Below are 16,480 nucleotides of genomic sequence, written 5' to 3'. Positions count from 1 at the left end.
CCCCACTCTGCAGACTCAGCCCCCTCTGGGGAGGATCATGAGCTGGCACGTGCCCCTATCGTCAGACACATCCGTGTCCACGTGATGTGCCCATGAACATCCCGGACTGATTTATGGGATGAGAGGAGGGCAGGAGGCCAACCTTAAATCCTGACTGCCTGGTGATTAATAATCATAATTATTATCATATTAGCTGTAGTAATAATAGTTTGCTTTCCCCTGCAGAACTGGGCATCCAGGAATCTCAGCGAGGTTTCGCCAGGCCAAGTGACCAATGCCCGTGTTTTGTAGCGAGGAAATTGCGGCACAGAGCTGTCTCCCTTGAGTCACACAGTATATCAACAAGAAAACAGAGAAGGCAGGAGTCTGGACTCTGTGTCCCTCTCCCTCCCCCATGCTATTAAGCTGCATCTGTGTAATATAGAGCAAAACATCCTCCACGACTCGCAGTAAATCACGGCAGCGGCAGCGTGCAGAGTGGATGGGGGGAGATAATGGGTTTTTCACCCTCTTCAACAATAGAACAAGTTTTTCTCCACTGAGGAAGGCTGACTTCTCTGAGAGACAGAGATAAAAGCAGCATTGAGGCTCTGAAAGGGGCCTGAAAGGGCACCTGCCTCTGCTCATCCACTTGCATTGCTGGCCCAGGGACAGGAGGCAACGTGGGCAGGGTCAAGAGCCCCACGGGCACGGCCTGGTCCCTCCGTGCACTGCTGAGGGGCACTGGAATATTAATTGAAAATCCCAGCAAAACACTCCTGCTGATGATAATGGACCATAATCCTCTTAGACCAATTTCATGCCTGAAAAACCATGCATAACAAAATAATAATAGAAAGCCCCTCAGTGGACACTGTCCTTAGCAGTGGATGCAGGAGAAGAGGGTCATCCAGAGGGGATTTCTCAGGAAGGAAAGGGAGTTGGTCCCCTTGGCCTCCACCCCTGAGGGACACAGAGAGGTGGGCAGGAGAAGAGCTGAACTTGGGGCTAGGAATGAACATCTGCCTCTTACCATCATTGTGGGACCCCGATGTCCCACAGAGACCTGGGGACCCACTGGGACCCCGCAGAGCCGATGGGAATTTCTGTAGCCTCAGAACCCTGGGACGTCCTACATTCTCTGTGTCCATCAGAGCTCCAGGACCCCCTGGACCTTCCCTGTCCTGCAGAGTTTTCAGGACCTCCGTGACATTCCATGTCCCTTCGTGCCCGCAGAGCCCTGTGCCAGGCCGAATGCCCCCATGCCAAGCCCCCCCCCCCCCCAAACAAGCAGCCAGCACCCCAATCCCGCCCGCCCCGCCCGCCCCTTCAGCACCATCGCGAGTGGACAGCGCCGGGTGCGGGGCCCCGCCCGACCCGCGGCACCCGGTACCCCGGACCCCCGGGAACACCCTGACCTCCTTCCCGGCACCCTGGCACCCTCAGGAACACCCTGACCTCCCCCACAGCACCCCCCGACATTCCCAGCACCCCGGCCCTGCATCCACGCTTCTACCCCCCCGCATCTCGTTTTCACCCCCTGGCACCCCCTCCTCTGCCCCCCTGCGCCGACCCGCATTCCTGCACCGCCCTCCTCTGCACCCTGCACCCCTCAGGCACCCTCTCCTCTGCTTCTGCACCCCTGCACCCCCAGACATCCCCCCTCCAACCCCTGCCCCCAGCGGCACACCCTCCTCTGCCTCTGCACCTCTGCATCTCCTCCTTCCCCGCACCTCCCCCGCACCTCAGCACCACCTGCACGCCCTCCTCCATCCACCACCCCTGCACTCCGGCACCCCCTCCTCTGCCACCCCCGGCACCCCAGCGCCCTCCATCACCCGCTCCTCACCCCCCTCCTCCACCAGCCCCACCCGTCAGCCCCCGGCACCCCCGACACCCCGTCCTTAACTCCCCCTTTCCCCAGTGTCCCCAGCACCCTCCACCTGCGCTCCCACCAACTCCCCGCACCCTCAGCACAATCTCCTGTCCCAGAACCCCAAATCTCCAGCCCCCTCTGTCCCAGCACCCCAAGGAGCCCATCCCCGCACCTATCCCAAGTACCCCTCACCCAAGCCGCCCAAGGACCCTCCCTTCACTGCCCATCATCCTCTGTTCCAGCATCCCAAAGCCCCCACCTCCATTCCCTCACCAGACCCTAACCCAGCACCCCAAGGACCCCACCTACATCCCCTCATTATCCCACATCCCAGCCTCCCCAGGACCTCTTTTCCACCCTCTCCTCACTCCTTGCCTCAGCCTCCCAAAGACCTCACCTCCACCTCCCAAAACACCCCCATCCCAACCTCCCAAGGACCCCACCCCACCCACCGCAAACACCCCCATCCCACCTCCCCCAAGGACTCTCCCTTCACCCCCCCATCACCCCCTGTCCCACTACCCCAAACCCTCCTCCACCCCATCACCCCATCCCAGCCCCTCAAACACCCCCTTCCACCCCCATACCCCCCATCCCAGCCCCCCAAACACCCCCATCCCCCCATCCCAGCCCCTCAAACACCCCCCGCCGCCCCAAGGACCCCACCTCCAGCACCGCCGGCACCCACCTGCTCCCCCGCCCCGCCCCGGAGCACCCCCGCCCCCGGGGCCGGTGCCAGGCGGGGCGGGGCGGGTGGCGGTGCCCGGGATGCCGGGGGGCCCGGGGGAGCCCCGGGAGGCGCCGGGGGGTGCGCGCTCCCCGGCCGGCAGCTGTTGCTGCTGACGCTCCCCCGGAGCCTCCGGCGGGGCCGGGGCAGCGGTGACTAAGCACTTTGGGGATTTCTACTCTTATTATTTTATTCTATTATTTTCTCCCCCTCTCAAGCGGGTCCTCCCCCTTCTTCCCCCCCCTTCTTCCCACCCCGCCCGCTCCATCCTCATCCTCCCCGGCCGCCCCCGCCCGGGGCCGGGCGCGGCAGGGCGGGCGGAGGGGTTCCCCCTTCCGGCCACCGGGAGCATGGGAGCCCCGGGCCGGCTGGGCTCCAGAGCTCGGCCAGCCCTGGGGTGAGGCGGAGCGGGGGCCGCGCCGTGCCGGGCCGTGCCGAGCCGCTCCGGGGCCGGGCCGCGCTCCCCGCCGCTCCCGGGAGCGCGCCGAGCGGAGCGGAGCGATGCCGGTGCGCCGGGGCCATGTGGCCCCCCAGAACACCTACCTGGACACCATCATCCGCAAATTTGAAGGACAAAGTGAGTACCGCGCCACCCCCTCGGTCCCCGCCGCGCTCCCCCCGCGGCCGGGGCGGACCCCCCAACTTCGGAGCGCGGCGGGGACAGAGGGCGAGGGAGGCGGGAGGGTGTCCCCGCGGGCACCGAGGGGCCCCTGTGACCTCCCGGGAGGGGAGAGAGGAGTGGGCGACAGCCAGACAGTGTCCCCGCGGGTATTTATAGACAGCGCGACGCAGAGGGACGAGCGATCCCAGCGCCGGTGTTCCCTCGGGGTTGGGGACACCGCGACTCCCGCAGCCCCCGGGACGGGAGGGGGTCCCTGGGGTGGCGGGGAGGGAGTCCCGGCTGACTGGGCTGGCGGACAGGGTGTACCCCAGCGGAGCCGGGCTCGCTGCCTGTTTGCCTTCAACTCCGCGCTCTCGGCGGCCGCCGTCCCTGGTGAAATGTTGCCATTTGCTGTTGCTCCGAGTAATCCCTTTATATGAATTTTTGGGCTGGTTTTCGTGTCAGATGCAGCGAACAGTCCGTGCACATCGGGGAGCGCCGGGATTTGTGTGTGGCCAGGTGGGGGCCGCGGGGGCTCTGCCCGGTGGCGAAGCTGTCCAGGCACCCCGACGGGGCTGGGCCCCCCTGCACAGCTGGGGATGAGGGAAGGGCATCGGGGCACGGGGGTCCCATCAGAAGCTGAGCTCGGGGGGCTGCCGTGGGGTGCTGGTGCTGTGCATTTCCCGCTGCCCCGGCTCGCTGTGGGTTTTCTCCGGTGTTTGAGTTCCCCGAGCAGGCAAATGTTGCTGGGACTGCCACCCCTGTCAGATCTGCACTGCCCGCCCTGGCAGTGACTGACGTGACCCTGGGGACGGAAAGTGAGAAAAACTGTCTCTGGTTCCTATCAGTTCCCCCTGGGAAGCGGCGGCTGGGGAGCAGCGAGGGCACAGAGTGAGGTGTGGCAGTGGAGACGGAGTCAGGACCCTCATCCCTGCCCGCTCCCTGCCCGCTCCCTGCCAGCCATGTCGGGCACCAGCTGGGTTCTGCCAAAACATCACCCCACGCTCCCCCGCGGCAGTTTCGTGCTGTGACAGGTGTTGGGAGACACCAAACCAGCACACTCGACACTGCCACAGGCAGTGAGTCCTTCCGTGCTTGTGGGTGCCTTCACCCCCTCCACTGCAGCCCCCATGGGTGCAGCTGCACCTGGTGGGTCCCCACTGGAGCTGGAGAGGCCCAACGCCTCCTTGTCAGAGAAGCAGAGCCCCTGTAGGACCAAGGGCAAATCTTCAGGTGAGGGCAGGGCAGAAAGCAAAGTGAGGGTGAAAATACCCTCAAGGAGACCTGGCTCTGCAGCTCCTTCCCATCCCGTCCTTGGTCACATCCCTGCACTGAGCTCAGCTGGCTCTGGTGCCCTGCCAGCCCCGTAAATCCTGTCCTGCGCCAGTCCAGCCTGGATCCAGCCTGGATCCGATCCATGGGGCTGACACCGGGTGGGAAACTGTTCATCACAGGTGGGGAGTGTGCCCCTGGAGCAGGGCTTTGGGGGAAAGTCCCCTCCTTGTGCCACCTTCCAGCTGGCAAAGCAACTTGGGGAGAGAAGGATCGGGAAGAGTGAACTGGGAAACATTTGCGTGTGGTGGTTTGTGGTGTTTGCAGCATCGGCCCCGGCGTCAGCCCTGTGTGGGAATGGGGAAAGTGCTGGAGTGGGAGTCCCCCACAAAGGGCTGTTCACAAGGTGGGATGTAGTAGAAGACTTATGAGACATCCCTGGGGTCACCAGTTTTTCTGGGAGGCATCTGCAGGTGACACTGGGGAGAGCCCTGATGTGCCTGAGAGGGGTTCCCCCACCCTGCCATGTCTCAGCTCTGGTGCTGAAGCTCTGAGGAGGTTTCTCCTGCATTTGGGTGAAATTCCCAGTGAGGCTGGAGCATAGCAGGGCTCTGGAGCATGCAGGCTGCAGATGCCATTCCTGGGTAATCCAGGAGATTAATTGGGGTCTGGGCTGGGAGACAGACTCCAAATGGACCCTCTGCTCTGACCTGCCTCTGGCTCCAGCCCAGAGCCAGTGCCAAACCCTGAGGGAGATGCTGCTGGGCACAGACACAGGATCCATCGCATCAGCATCCACAGCCCCCTGTCACTCCAGCAAGCCTGGCCCAAAGAAGGTCCTTGCCAGCCCAGCACTCCTCAATATCTTTGAAAAAAGCCCAAAATTCCAAGCAAATCAAAGCTCTGTGCTGGGTCTCCTGCGGGATAAGGGTGGAAGTGGCTCCATATGGGCTGGATGGCGTGGGCTGCACGGCACTGCCACGCACCTGGCACGGCAGTGAGGCCACCTCCAGCCCAGCCCAGGTGGCTGCAGCTCCAGGAGGGGATGGGGCAGCACCACTCCCTGACTCAGTTTCCCCTCTTATCCACCTGAACACTTTTGTTTTTGAGCACAGGGGCCACACAGCCCAGCAGGGTCTGGATTTCACCTCCAGCCCAAAGGCACAATTATCCTATAAAAGTGATGGGTTTCAACCAGCTTCCCATGAAGCCTCACAGTCACTCCTCCTCTTGCCCCTTGCCTGACTTCAGTCAAATCTGAGCAAGGGTGGAAAGTCTCTGAGATAACTCAGGTCCCTGATAAGCTCCTGGGAAGGGACGAAGGCTGCAGTGCCGGTCAGGGACAGATTGCCCACAAATTAGACAGCAGAGAGTCTCCACATGCAAGTGGTGAGATGTCAAGGTTGCATGGATTGGCCAACCCCAGCAAAAACTCTCTCTCTTGGGAAACCCCACTGTGGGTCCCTCTATCCCTGCAGTCCCCAATTCACATGAAAATGGGGACATTTTCTCTCTCAGAAGAGCTGAGCAGCACCTGGGGAGGAGTGGGATGACATCAGCCATCCTCCCCCCAGACCTGTCACCGGTGTCCCCAGGGAGCCTGTCCCTGTACGAGCCCCATGGTGGATGGCATCAAAAATCCCAAGCATCCCCCCCATCCACCCAGACTGTCCCCAGCCCCTGTGGGTCCCTCCCAGCCCCCTAAGCCTCGTGCTCTCCTGCCTCCCCGCAGACCGCAAGTTCCTCATCGCCAACGCGCAGATGGAGAACTGCGCCATCATCTACTGCAACGACGGCTTCTGCGAGATGTTCGGCTACTCCCGCGTGGAGGTGATGCAGCGGCCCTGCACCTGCGACTTCCTCACCGGCCCCGACACCACCAAGAGCTCCATTGCCCAGCTCACCCAGGCCCTGCTTGGCTCCGAGGAGTGCAAGCTCGAGATCCTCTACTACCGCAAAGACAGTAAGAGCCGCTCCTCGGGGTGAGCCGGTGGTGGGAGGTGTCACCTGCCCTGGGTTTGGGCTGTTGGCTGGTGGTGGTGGGAGGCAATCGGGGTGTGATGCTACCAGGGCATTGGGATTGCACCCAGATTCAGGGCTTTGCTGAGGGTGAATCCATGGTGGGATGAAGGCATCTCTGCTGTGATGGTGCACTGTGGGCATCAGGACCTTGAGTGATGGATGATGTTGCCACATTATTCAGGAACCAGGTCATTTTCAGGCCCTCAGTGGTGGCTCAGAGCCCTGGGGGCAAGCAGTGGCATTGCTTGTGGGATCATCATGAACGAGGATCCCGTGGGAAGCCCATGGAGGAGCCAGGCTGGGACATGGGTGGGTGTCCCAGTCTGTGCTCCAAGAGGTGAGACAGAACCCCCACCTCTGCCGACGGCCTGGGAGCTGCCTCTCCAGCGAGCAGGATGCGGCTGTGCGTGCACAGATGGAATTACGTTAAGATGAAAATGAAGCTTTGATGGAAAATACGAGTGATTAGTTCTAATACGGCAGGAAGTTAAATAAATATTTAGTACTTGCTGCCGCAGCACAGCAGTGGCCGGGGCTCCCGGGGGCGGGGGAACACAGGTCGGGTGCTCACGGGAGGTTAAAAATACGAAGTGTTTCCTTTTTTGAACCTGTGGAGCTTTCCCGTCGCTGCGGATCCTGTTGGTGGGGGCTCGTCCTGAGCACGGGGCTGCTCACGCTGCCGGCAGCTCCCGGCGGAGAAGCGACTGGAAGCAAAGGGAAGGAGCAGGCAGGAGCCCTGGCTCCCAGCCCGGCACCCTCTCCTGGGGGCCGGGCCCCGGGTGTCCTGGCCTCCCTCCCAGCCTCTATCTCCCGGGCTGGCATCCAGGTGCCAGCGTATCGGCCGCGGAGTTATCCGCTGGCAGCACCCCTGAGTGTTACCCCGGACCCTGCGGGTGTCAGGATGAGGCTCTTCCTGCGGGGCCATTCCTGGGTGCAGCGGGGCCGGGAGCGGTGCCAGGGCCGGGTGCGAGTGCCCCTCGGCCCCTGCGGTTTCAGGGCTGGCCGCAGCCCAGCACAGCCCGGGAGGCACAGGGAGCAGCGGGACAGGCTGTGCCCCTGCTCCCACCCCAGCGCCAGTGCGTGGCCGTGGCAAGGACAGCGTGTGCAGCCCCGTTCCCCTCCCTCCCTCGGGATGCTTTCCCCATCCATCCTTGGGGACTACTTGGCTGCGAGCCTGATCCATCACCATCCTGCCTGCTTTGAAGCGTTCCTGCTGGGCTCACGGGATGCTCGGTGCTGTCCTCGGAGCCCTGCTCTTCCTCTAGGCCATGGGGAACTCTCATTGGAGCTCTGAGCTGCTTTCTTCTCATTTTTATTAAAAAAGAGGGGGGGGAAAGAAAAAAAAAGCCCAGAAGCAAACCCTTCATGTCTATTTTTAAAACCCAGCCCCACCAGCAATATGTTTCCCAATTGTTTCCCCCCAGCACTCAGCCTGCGACCGCTCAGCCCATTATAAATGGGTCTTATCGGCAGAGAAAAGGCCTTTGCATTATAGGGAGCTGCTGCTTAATTAGCCGGCGGAGGCTCCGAACCCGCCTGTCCTCCTTTTCATCCCGGCAGCACCAATCTCCAGCCTCGACCTGCTGTTTATTACTGCGGTACTCGCGGCTCTGCAGCCCGCGGGGTTGGTGCCTCGCTTTTCTGCTTGACAGAGGCAACATTCTATCCCAAACCTGCCCCTCGGAGCCCCCCGGGGCAGGGCCGGGGTGGGAGGGGTGGATGGAGGCGGGTGGGAAGGGGACACCCATGGCTGTGCGGGCAGGTGGGTTTGCCCATGAGCAGGAGGATATTGAGTGATGGAGTGATGTGTGTCCCTGGGGACATCCTGGCTGTTTGAGCCCCACCTTGATGCCTGTGCTGTTGTCAGCTAATTATAAACAGAGCCAAAAGAGGTGCCCACAGCAAACCCAGCTCTGGGCAGCTGAATTGGAGCCAAGAACCCAGTACTGGTGGAGGAAGGTGGGCCCAGCCCAGCCAGGGCAGTTGTCCCTCCCAACCACAGCAGCCCCAAAAAGGCCTTGGAAAAAGGGGAGAGCCCGTCTGCAGTGCGTGTGGGCTCTAATCCCCAGCTCAAAGCTGAGAGATCAGTGAAAAGTTAATTTCCTTACAAGATGTTACACAGCTGGGGCTGCCCCAGACGGAGGGGTCAGCACGGGATCAGCTCCTGCCACAAGGAGCAGCCAGAGCTGCCAGCCCTGGGGACACACTGTGGCCAGGGGAGCTGAAACCTCTCCAGCATCCCCTGGGGGTGGCACTGAGGGGCTGGTGGGGCTGAGCTGCATCCAGGGTAGGGTTTTTTTCACCCAGGGTTGATGTGCTTTGGAGTGAAGCCCCTGGCAAGAGCTCACAGGGTCCCCAGGGCAGTGCCAGTGGCCACAGGTGCTGTGCACCACGGTGCTGGCATGGCCTGAGCAGCAGCAGCTGGTGGCACCCGCTCCACTTAATCTGCATGAACATGATGCTGATGAATAGGAAAGGGGAGATGTGGCCGAGACAGCAGAGCAGCTGCCCCATCCCCTCCATCCCATCCTCTCCCAGGCAGAGCCCACTGCTCGTCCCCTCCAGCAGGAGCAGTTTGTATCAGTGCCCTGGGAATGGGGATTAGGAACTGGGATCAGGCTGGGAAACACATTACCCTGGCACATAAACAGGGATTTCCCTCCCAGGTGCTCCAGGAGTGAGAAGGTCACAGTGGTTGAGGTGCCTGGTGTCACCCAGCACGTCCCCCCACAGGTCCCCATGGGAGGAGGAACTCATGTGACATGTCCCCAGGCCAGGGCACATCCATGGCAGGGCAATCACCTCTCCAGCAGTCGCTGCCAGGAAGCCTGGATGAGACAGAGGGGATGGATCCAGCCGGGGTTCCTCTGTATGGCTGATGCAGTAGGAGCAGGAGGGCAAATCTCACCAGCAGCTACTGGACCCTGGCACTGCCAGGGCTGGGATTTGGTGCTGGGATTTGGGAGCCTCTGATGCTGCCCCATGGGGTGGCCAAGGCAGGACAGAGGGGAATTCCTGGGAGGGGCAGGAGCAGGGAGGCATGGCCAGCTGACAAACCCCAACCCCAACTTGAGCTCTTGGCTCGTACAAACTCGTGGGGTTTGTGCCAAGCCAGGACTGTTTGCTTTGTGTTGCTTTTGTGACCTCAAAAAAGGGACAGACACCATGGCCCAACTCCAGATGGGGACTTATAAACATCCCTCCTCACAATGGCAAATGCTCTGGCCCTGGAGATCCCGTGCTGTGGGGCCAGTTCCACCATCCTTGGCACAGCTGTGCCTCAGCTCTGGCCACCCCCATTGCCCTGGCTGTGCCCCGGGGACAGCGTGATGAGGGCACAAAGCTGGAAGAGGCATGATTTCCATCCTCTGCTGCTCCTCAGATGCTTTTTGCTTGGACCTGATGTCCCACAAACAGAGAGACAGGCCCAGAGCATCCCCAGCATCCCCAGGGATGCTGCCCAGGAGGCTTTTTCCCGAAATCCCTGCCCTGGCAGAGCCTCCAGTTCCCACCCCAGGCACTCCATCCTCATCTTCACCAACTGCTGTATCCCCAGTGGGGACAGGGCCCTTGGGATGGCCAGACAGCTCTGGGAAAGGCTGTCAGGGCTGCAGCTTTGGCCTGCTCTGAGGTGGACTAATTCCTGCACCCAGCGGGGATTTGGGAGGGAAAGGACCAAGGGCCTGGATATGGCCACTCACTTGCCTTGCAAAGGAGGTTAAGCTGCATTTTTCCAAACCCCTGTATTGATCCAGGACCCCTTTTGTCTCCTGGGGATCAGAGCATCCTTCCACCTGCACCCAAACCATCCTGCTGGGCCTGCATCCTTCTTATGGCCATGTTGGTGGGTCCCTTCAGCCACCTGGCACTCCTGGTTTTCCTCCAGCGCTGCTCCTAACCAGCCAGCCCTGTAAGTGCAGGAATCCTGACCTTCCTCACCTCACCCAGGGAACCTCCATCCCTCTGATGTTACTTAATAAGGTCATTTCCACTGGTCAGGTTTTCCATCTGATGCCCCATCTGGGTGTGGGAAGAGGGGCCAGTGCAGATCCCATGGTGCACATCCCCTCCCTGCACAGTGGGATGCAGACCCAGGTGTGGGGCCTCCCCCCAGATCCCAAGAGTACCCCCTCTCCCCCTGGCTCACCCCCAGTTCCTTTATTTTCCATCCCACCTCAGGGATTTTCTTTAGGGCCTCTCAGCACCCTACGCTTCCCTTTGAAGTTCCACCCAGCCCTGACACTGATTTATCCCAGGACAGGAGCACAGCTCAGCCCTCCAAGCATCTCCCTGGGCGTGCCAGCCAGCCCTGGAGCGCTGCCCCATCCCTGTCCCTGTCCCCATCCCTGTCCCCATCCCCTCCGTGCCCTTCCCAGCCCCTCTCCTCTGCTCCTTTATATAATACCACTATAGATTTAGCCACTCTGCCATGAGACCCTGCAGATTAAATCTCCCTGCTGGGGGGGAGGGCAGGCCTCAGTAAGAGCTCGGAGGGCAGATTAATAGCTTGCTTTTTTAATATTCATAACAATACTGGTTTGTGTGCTGTTCTCGGAAACCCCCATGTCCCGTTGATTAGTTTAATGCCGATGATACCGACAAATGCATTAACCACCGGCGGCTGCAGGGGATCAGGAGGGCTGGGGAGGGAGGGAGGGAGGACCAGGACATGTTTAATGTTATTAAAGTGCTCACTTTTATCAAGGTCAGAAGACACAGTGGGTGGGAAAACACAAACCTCAGAGCGTTCGTCGGGCTCAGGGCAGGTGGGCTGGGCACAGGTGGGCTGGGCACTGGGGAGCTCACACCCAAGGGTGTAAGGAATGAGCTGGTTTTCCCAGCCCAGTTGGCTCAGTGGGACCCTCCAAACCAGCATCTATGTGGGATCCCACCTGTCCAGCCCTCCCCACAGCCCCCAGGCTGGGCTTTGCCCTGGCTGGGCACAGACACCCCCACGGAGGTGGCCACGGAGCACAGGCAGGTTGTGAATGCCCCCAGGGCTCCTCCAAGAGATCATTTGGCGGCTGGATAAAATTAGATGGATGGAGACAGATTAGCTCAACAGCTGAAGGGAAGAGACAGGCAGATGGATGGGGACAGTGGATCGAGGAGTGAGGATGTCAGTGCAGGGCTGGGGTCCCTCCCAGAGCTGCAGCAGGGCTGGGGTGCCTGGGTTTGGCAGGAAGGATGGGCAGGCTCAGCACTCAGCAGAGCCCAGGCTGGCTCACCACAGGGCAACCAAGTCGGGACAGAGGGTGCCAGGGGTCTCCCAGCAGCCCCTCCACAGAACTGGGGGTACCCCAAATCACAGCTGCCCAGGGACCCCAAATCCTGGGGGATTGCCCTGCCCTTGGGCCTGCCCTAAGGGAACCCACTGCTCCCAGCACCCTCACCCCCCTGACACCACCCACGCTATGGGATGTGGGTCTGAGCAAGGCACTGAGCTCCTGGCATGCAGGGCTGTGCCTGGCAGGGCTGCTTTGGGGTGATTCCCCTGGTTTCAGAGAGTCTCACACCCAATTAACTTTTGGTCAGCTCTGAATAGGCCAGGCAGTTGGACTAGATGATTGCTGTGGGTCCCTTCCAACAGAAATAGTCTATTTTATCTAATTTAATAAGGGATCAGCAAGGGGCTCACAGCACCATTGGCCAGGGCTGCTCAGGCTCAGCACCTCCCAGATTTGAGGGATCAAACCAGGCACCAGCTGCCTCCCAAACCCAGCCCCAACCACCTCCCAGCTGCTCCTTCTATTCCTCCAACTGGATGTAACTGGGCCCAGTTTTCAGCTGTTTCAGCACTGGCCATTGGATTAACCCTTCCCATGCCCCACAGGGCCTGGCAGGATCCAACCCCCCTGAGAACAGCTCAGAGTCCATCCCCTGTCACTGCCACGGAGGAAGGAAAAGTGGAGCAGTGAAGGGATACAGGAGGGCAGAGCACCTGAGTCAGGATCAGCCCATCTGGATCAGGATTCCTGGTCCATGTGGGAAGCTCAGAGGTGATGGCTGCCCATGCTAATGAACCATGTGGGTTCCAGGAGTTTGGTGATGCTTCAAAATCGTCTGTGGGGGGAAAATAAACCTCATTTTCTAACACACCAAAGGAGAAAGTATCCAATACCACTCCACATCACGTGCACAGGTGAGTGGGTTCACCTGCACACACCCCTGCACACACCAACACCAGCACTGACACTGGCAGAGCAGGGGTGGCACCGCCTCATCCTGCAGGGCATGAGCATCACACAGGACACCTCACTCACTCAGCATCACCTGCAGGACATCACTTGCCTTTAGATCCCTGAAAATCCTGACAAAGGGAGGGAAAAGGGCTCATTTCCTCCCATCCCCACTGGCTCCACACACAGGTACCCACCAGAGGCCCTTCCAAACAGCTCTGCCCCAAAGCCCTCCCTCCTCCACAGCTCACACATCTAAGTGGATTTCCTCTCCCTGTGATGGCCAACGATGCAACAAAGAAAGGAAGAAAGGACTAATCCTGCCCACCAGGCTCTTTAAACACATTTCCCCATCTCCCTTTCTTGCCCGTTCCTGTGCCCGCGTGTGTGCCCGTGTGTGCACAGCCCTGACGTCAGGGCAGATTTGGAAGTTGCCCGATGCCAGCCATCTGCTCCTGATTACGGGAGGCCCTGAGCTCCTTAAAATGATACGCACAAAGGCCTCCATCCCCCTCCCTGCTGGAGCGTGGCCACGGAGAGCGCCGTGCCCAGGGCGGCACAGCCCTGCCCGACCCGCTAATCCCTGCGGAGCAGAGCGTGGGGAAAGGCCACAGTGGGCATCTGCACGGGGCAAAACTGCCATGCAAGGAGGTGGTTTGGCTCTGGACCTTCCTGCTGCTCCATCAGGGCTGGGATCAGAGCCTGGAGATGTCCACGGGGTTTCGGCAGAGGGGTCGTGGCAGTGGCTGTGGCTCGGGGGGCCCCATTCCCACTGGTGCCATGGGAGCAGGAGACAGCTCAAGGAAGGGACCCACAGGGATTACACACTTGGGAAGGATTTGAGTGGAATAAAACTGGCAAATGAGGTGGGAGTCCCCTTGTATCTCCTGCTTGATGCTTTGGGAAAGACCTGTGGGTGTTTTTGGGTGATCCTGGCTGCACACTGGTGCCTGGCTGGAGCACAAGCAGAGCCACGGAGTCGAGCTGACATCCAACAGGAAAATCCCTATTTTGGAATCCTCCTCACAGCATCCATCACTCCTGGGACACTGAGCCTTGTGTCCCCCATGCCTCAGTTCCCCATGGCGGGAGGGAGATGAGGATGTACCTGACCATTCCCATGCCAGTGCCATTAGGGGATGTCCTTGGGCACCACCCCACTGATCCCACCCCATCCTGCTGCCCAGGGTCTGGGTGGGACACATGGCCAGGCCCACCCCCACTGCCTGCATCAGGTCCCCAAAAACTGCCTGATGATTGCAGGGCAATTAACTGTGGCATGATTACAAGCAGGATGCTTAATGAGGTTAAACCACTACCTGGGACTTCCTGAGTTCTTAATTAGTCACTCTTTAATTGCTGCTCACAAGTACATTAATATAAATGGCTGTCTGGGACAAAAAAAAAGAGCTGTGATCAGTATGAGCTGAGATGCTTCAGGGATACAGCCCTTTCCCAGGGCTCAGATCACCTTCCAAATCCTCCACTCCCCACCAGCAGCGATTACATCCATCAAAGTGCTTAAAAAATTATTCCTCCTCCAAAAGCGTTTTGTGCTGGGGTGGTGGGTGGGCAGAAACCCCTGTGCAGCCCCTCCTGAGCCTGTCTCTGCTCGGCAGCCTCGTGTTTCCGCTGCCTGGTGGACGTGGTGCCGGTGAAGAACGAGGAAGGCGTCGTCATCATGTTCATCCTCAACTTCGAGGACCTGGCGCAGCTGATCGCCAAGAGCAGTGGGCGGAGCCTGCACCACCGCCTGTCGCAGGGCTGGAGCAAAGGTGGGTGTCACCGGGCACCGGGGGGATGTGGGACAGCAGCCCAGCACCCTCAGGGCTGTCCCCATCCCGTGGTTTCCTGGGGGCTGCAGGATGCACCCTTGGCTGGGCAGGATCCTGCATGGGAAGAGGGTTGTGTTTCTGCACAGCCACAGCTCTGCCTGCTCAGGGACTGGTCTGGCCAAGCACCAGCTGGGTGGAAAAAGGCTGTTTGAGCCAGCTGTGCCAGCTGTGCTCCCCTCTCACCCACAGCTGTCTGCACACACCTCCTGAAAGCCCAGAGACCTGGCACAGGGCTGGGGATTGACCCCCTGCATGGGACAGTGCATTTTTAAGGAGATGGTGCCTCACTGTGAGTGGAGCTGTGAAGATGCTCTGCAAACCACCTACCTTGCACCACCCTTCCCATATTTAACACTGGCTGGGGCTGGAGGTGCTGGTGTGGGACAGAACCTGTGTGCAGGGTCACTGGGAGGGCCAGGGGACATTCAGTGTCACCACCAGCATCTCTGTGCTCTGGGGATGGCACTGCAGGCGAGTGGCACAAGGTTGTGCTGTGATGGCTCAGCCTGCACCAGCTTTGGGCTGTTCCAGGCTCGCTTCGGGGGTTTGTGAGGCTTTCAGAGGCAGTGGAAAATTCAAATTCCCTTTTTTGGGAAGGCTGGATCAAAGGGAAGCCGTGGTGAGGCTCTCAAGGGGATGTGGATGCAGATGTTAGACCTGGCAACAAGAAGCTGTAGCATGTAAATCTCCTTCTGCCACACGGCCCCCAGTGCCAGTCACCTCTGTTTGAGTCAGGGAAATAATCCCACATCCACCTTCATGCCAACACTCCCTGGGGATGTTGGGGGCTATAGGGAGGCTTTGGGCAGGCCTCAGAGTGAAGCTGTGGGATCAACCTGGGTCTGTCCCCCCATGGCACGGTGGGACTGGGGTTGGAGCCAGGGATTGATGGGGACAACTGCCTGTTGTGCTGGTGCAGTGATGTGAGTTCTGGGAGTTTCAGTGCATTCCCACTCGGTGCATATCCACATGTCAGAGCCATTCAGGGGTCTGTGTGCATGGCAGCAGATACCAGCAGAGTTTTATATGGGTTTATGTGTCCTCAGACCAGACACACACAGAGGACTCACAGACATATGAGTGTGAATGTACAGATCACCTGTGCACATGTTCCTACACCTCTGAAGTACTGAGTTTCATAGTTTAGTGGATTGCTTTAATATCATTGGCCTCTATGCATGAACTGCTGAGGAAATCCTAAATTTCAGCACCAGTGTTGCTTTGCAGCCCCCTCAGTACATCTCAACAAATTCAATATCCATACCCCATCCCACCCCGAGACGTACCTTTGGCAGAAGGCACCCAGATCAAGGGTACCTGCCTCTTCCCTGCATGTTGGAGGTTGTGTCGTGCATCCCCAGGGGTGTTTCTTGGTTTTCCCACTCCGGTGATGGGAAGTGTGGAAAGGCCAGATCTGCTGGCTCCAGCCCAGGTCGTGCTCTTGTGCATGGGTTTTCTGACTCAGTCTTTAATTACACGGCCATGCGTGGCTGTGTTGCTGGTCTCTGGCTCGCTGGTGCTCAGGAAAAATCAGATGCTTTGCTTCTTCCAGCTGAAAAGCTGCTCTGGGCAGTGGGGATGGGGGGAGCAGAGGGAACCCATGTGGTACCCCATCAGTGGGGGAATTTCTGGGGAGTGGGGGCAGGTTGGGAGCCTGCTCAAGCAGCTCAATGGTGTGCTGGGGCTCAGTGTGGGAAGCTAATCCTGCCAGAACCAAAAGGATCCTCAACGTGCTGCTTTTTCCCAAAGGACAATGTGTTTGCAGAGCTCGTGTCGCGTCCCACGTGCCTCAGGACCTTGGCCACTTTTGGTGCAGTTGGTGGCTGCAGTTGGTGCTGCTGGGGCTGGATGAGCCCCAGGGCTGAGCCAGGCCTCGAGGGTGTGAACCTGGCTGCTCACACCACCCCTGCAGCAGCAGGAGGCTGGGGTCTCCTCTGTGGACCACCACGAGAAGAGAACAAATGACTTTGCATGGGGTGTCCCAAACAG

At 59.8% G+C, this 16,480-nt stretch overlaps 1 protein-coding gene across 1 annotated transcript in view; it reads left to right on the top strand.

The window, feature by feature from the left end:
• Nucleotides 1-3,068: 3,068 nt before the first annotated feature.
• Nucleotides 3,069-16,480, top strand: part of KCNH6 (potassium voltage-gated channel subfamily H member 6) — a 32,778-nt gene continuing 19,366 nt past the window's right edge. The window contains exons 1-3 of the mRNA XM_071577061.1: nucleotides 3,069-3,159; nucleotides 6,188-6,418; nucleotides 14,276-14,431. Coding sequence (XP_071433162.1) covers nucleotides 3,084-3,159; nucleotides 6,188-6,418; nucleotides 14,276-14,431 — 463 coding nt within the window. The 5' untranslated portion in view covers nucleotides 3,069-3,083. The remainder of the gene's footprint in view (nucleotides 3,160-6,187; nucleotides 6,419-14,275; nucleotides 14,432-16,480) is intronic.

The sequence above is a fragment of the Pithys albifrons genome, chromosome 25 (genome assembly GCF_047495875.1).
Source record: "Pithys albifrons albifrons isolate INPA30051 chromosome 25, PitAlb_v1, whole genome shotgun sequence".
Taxonomy (NCBI): Eukaryota; Metazoa; Chordata; class Aves; order Passeriformes; family Thamnophilidae; genus Pithys; species Pithys albifrons.
This window is presented reverse-complemented; position numbering and strand designations above follow the sequence as displayed.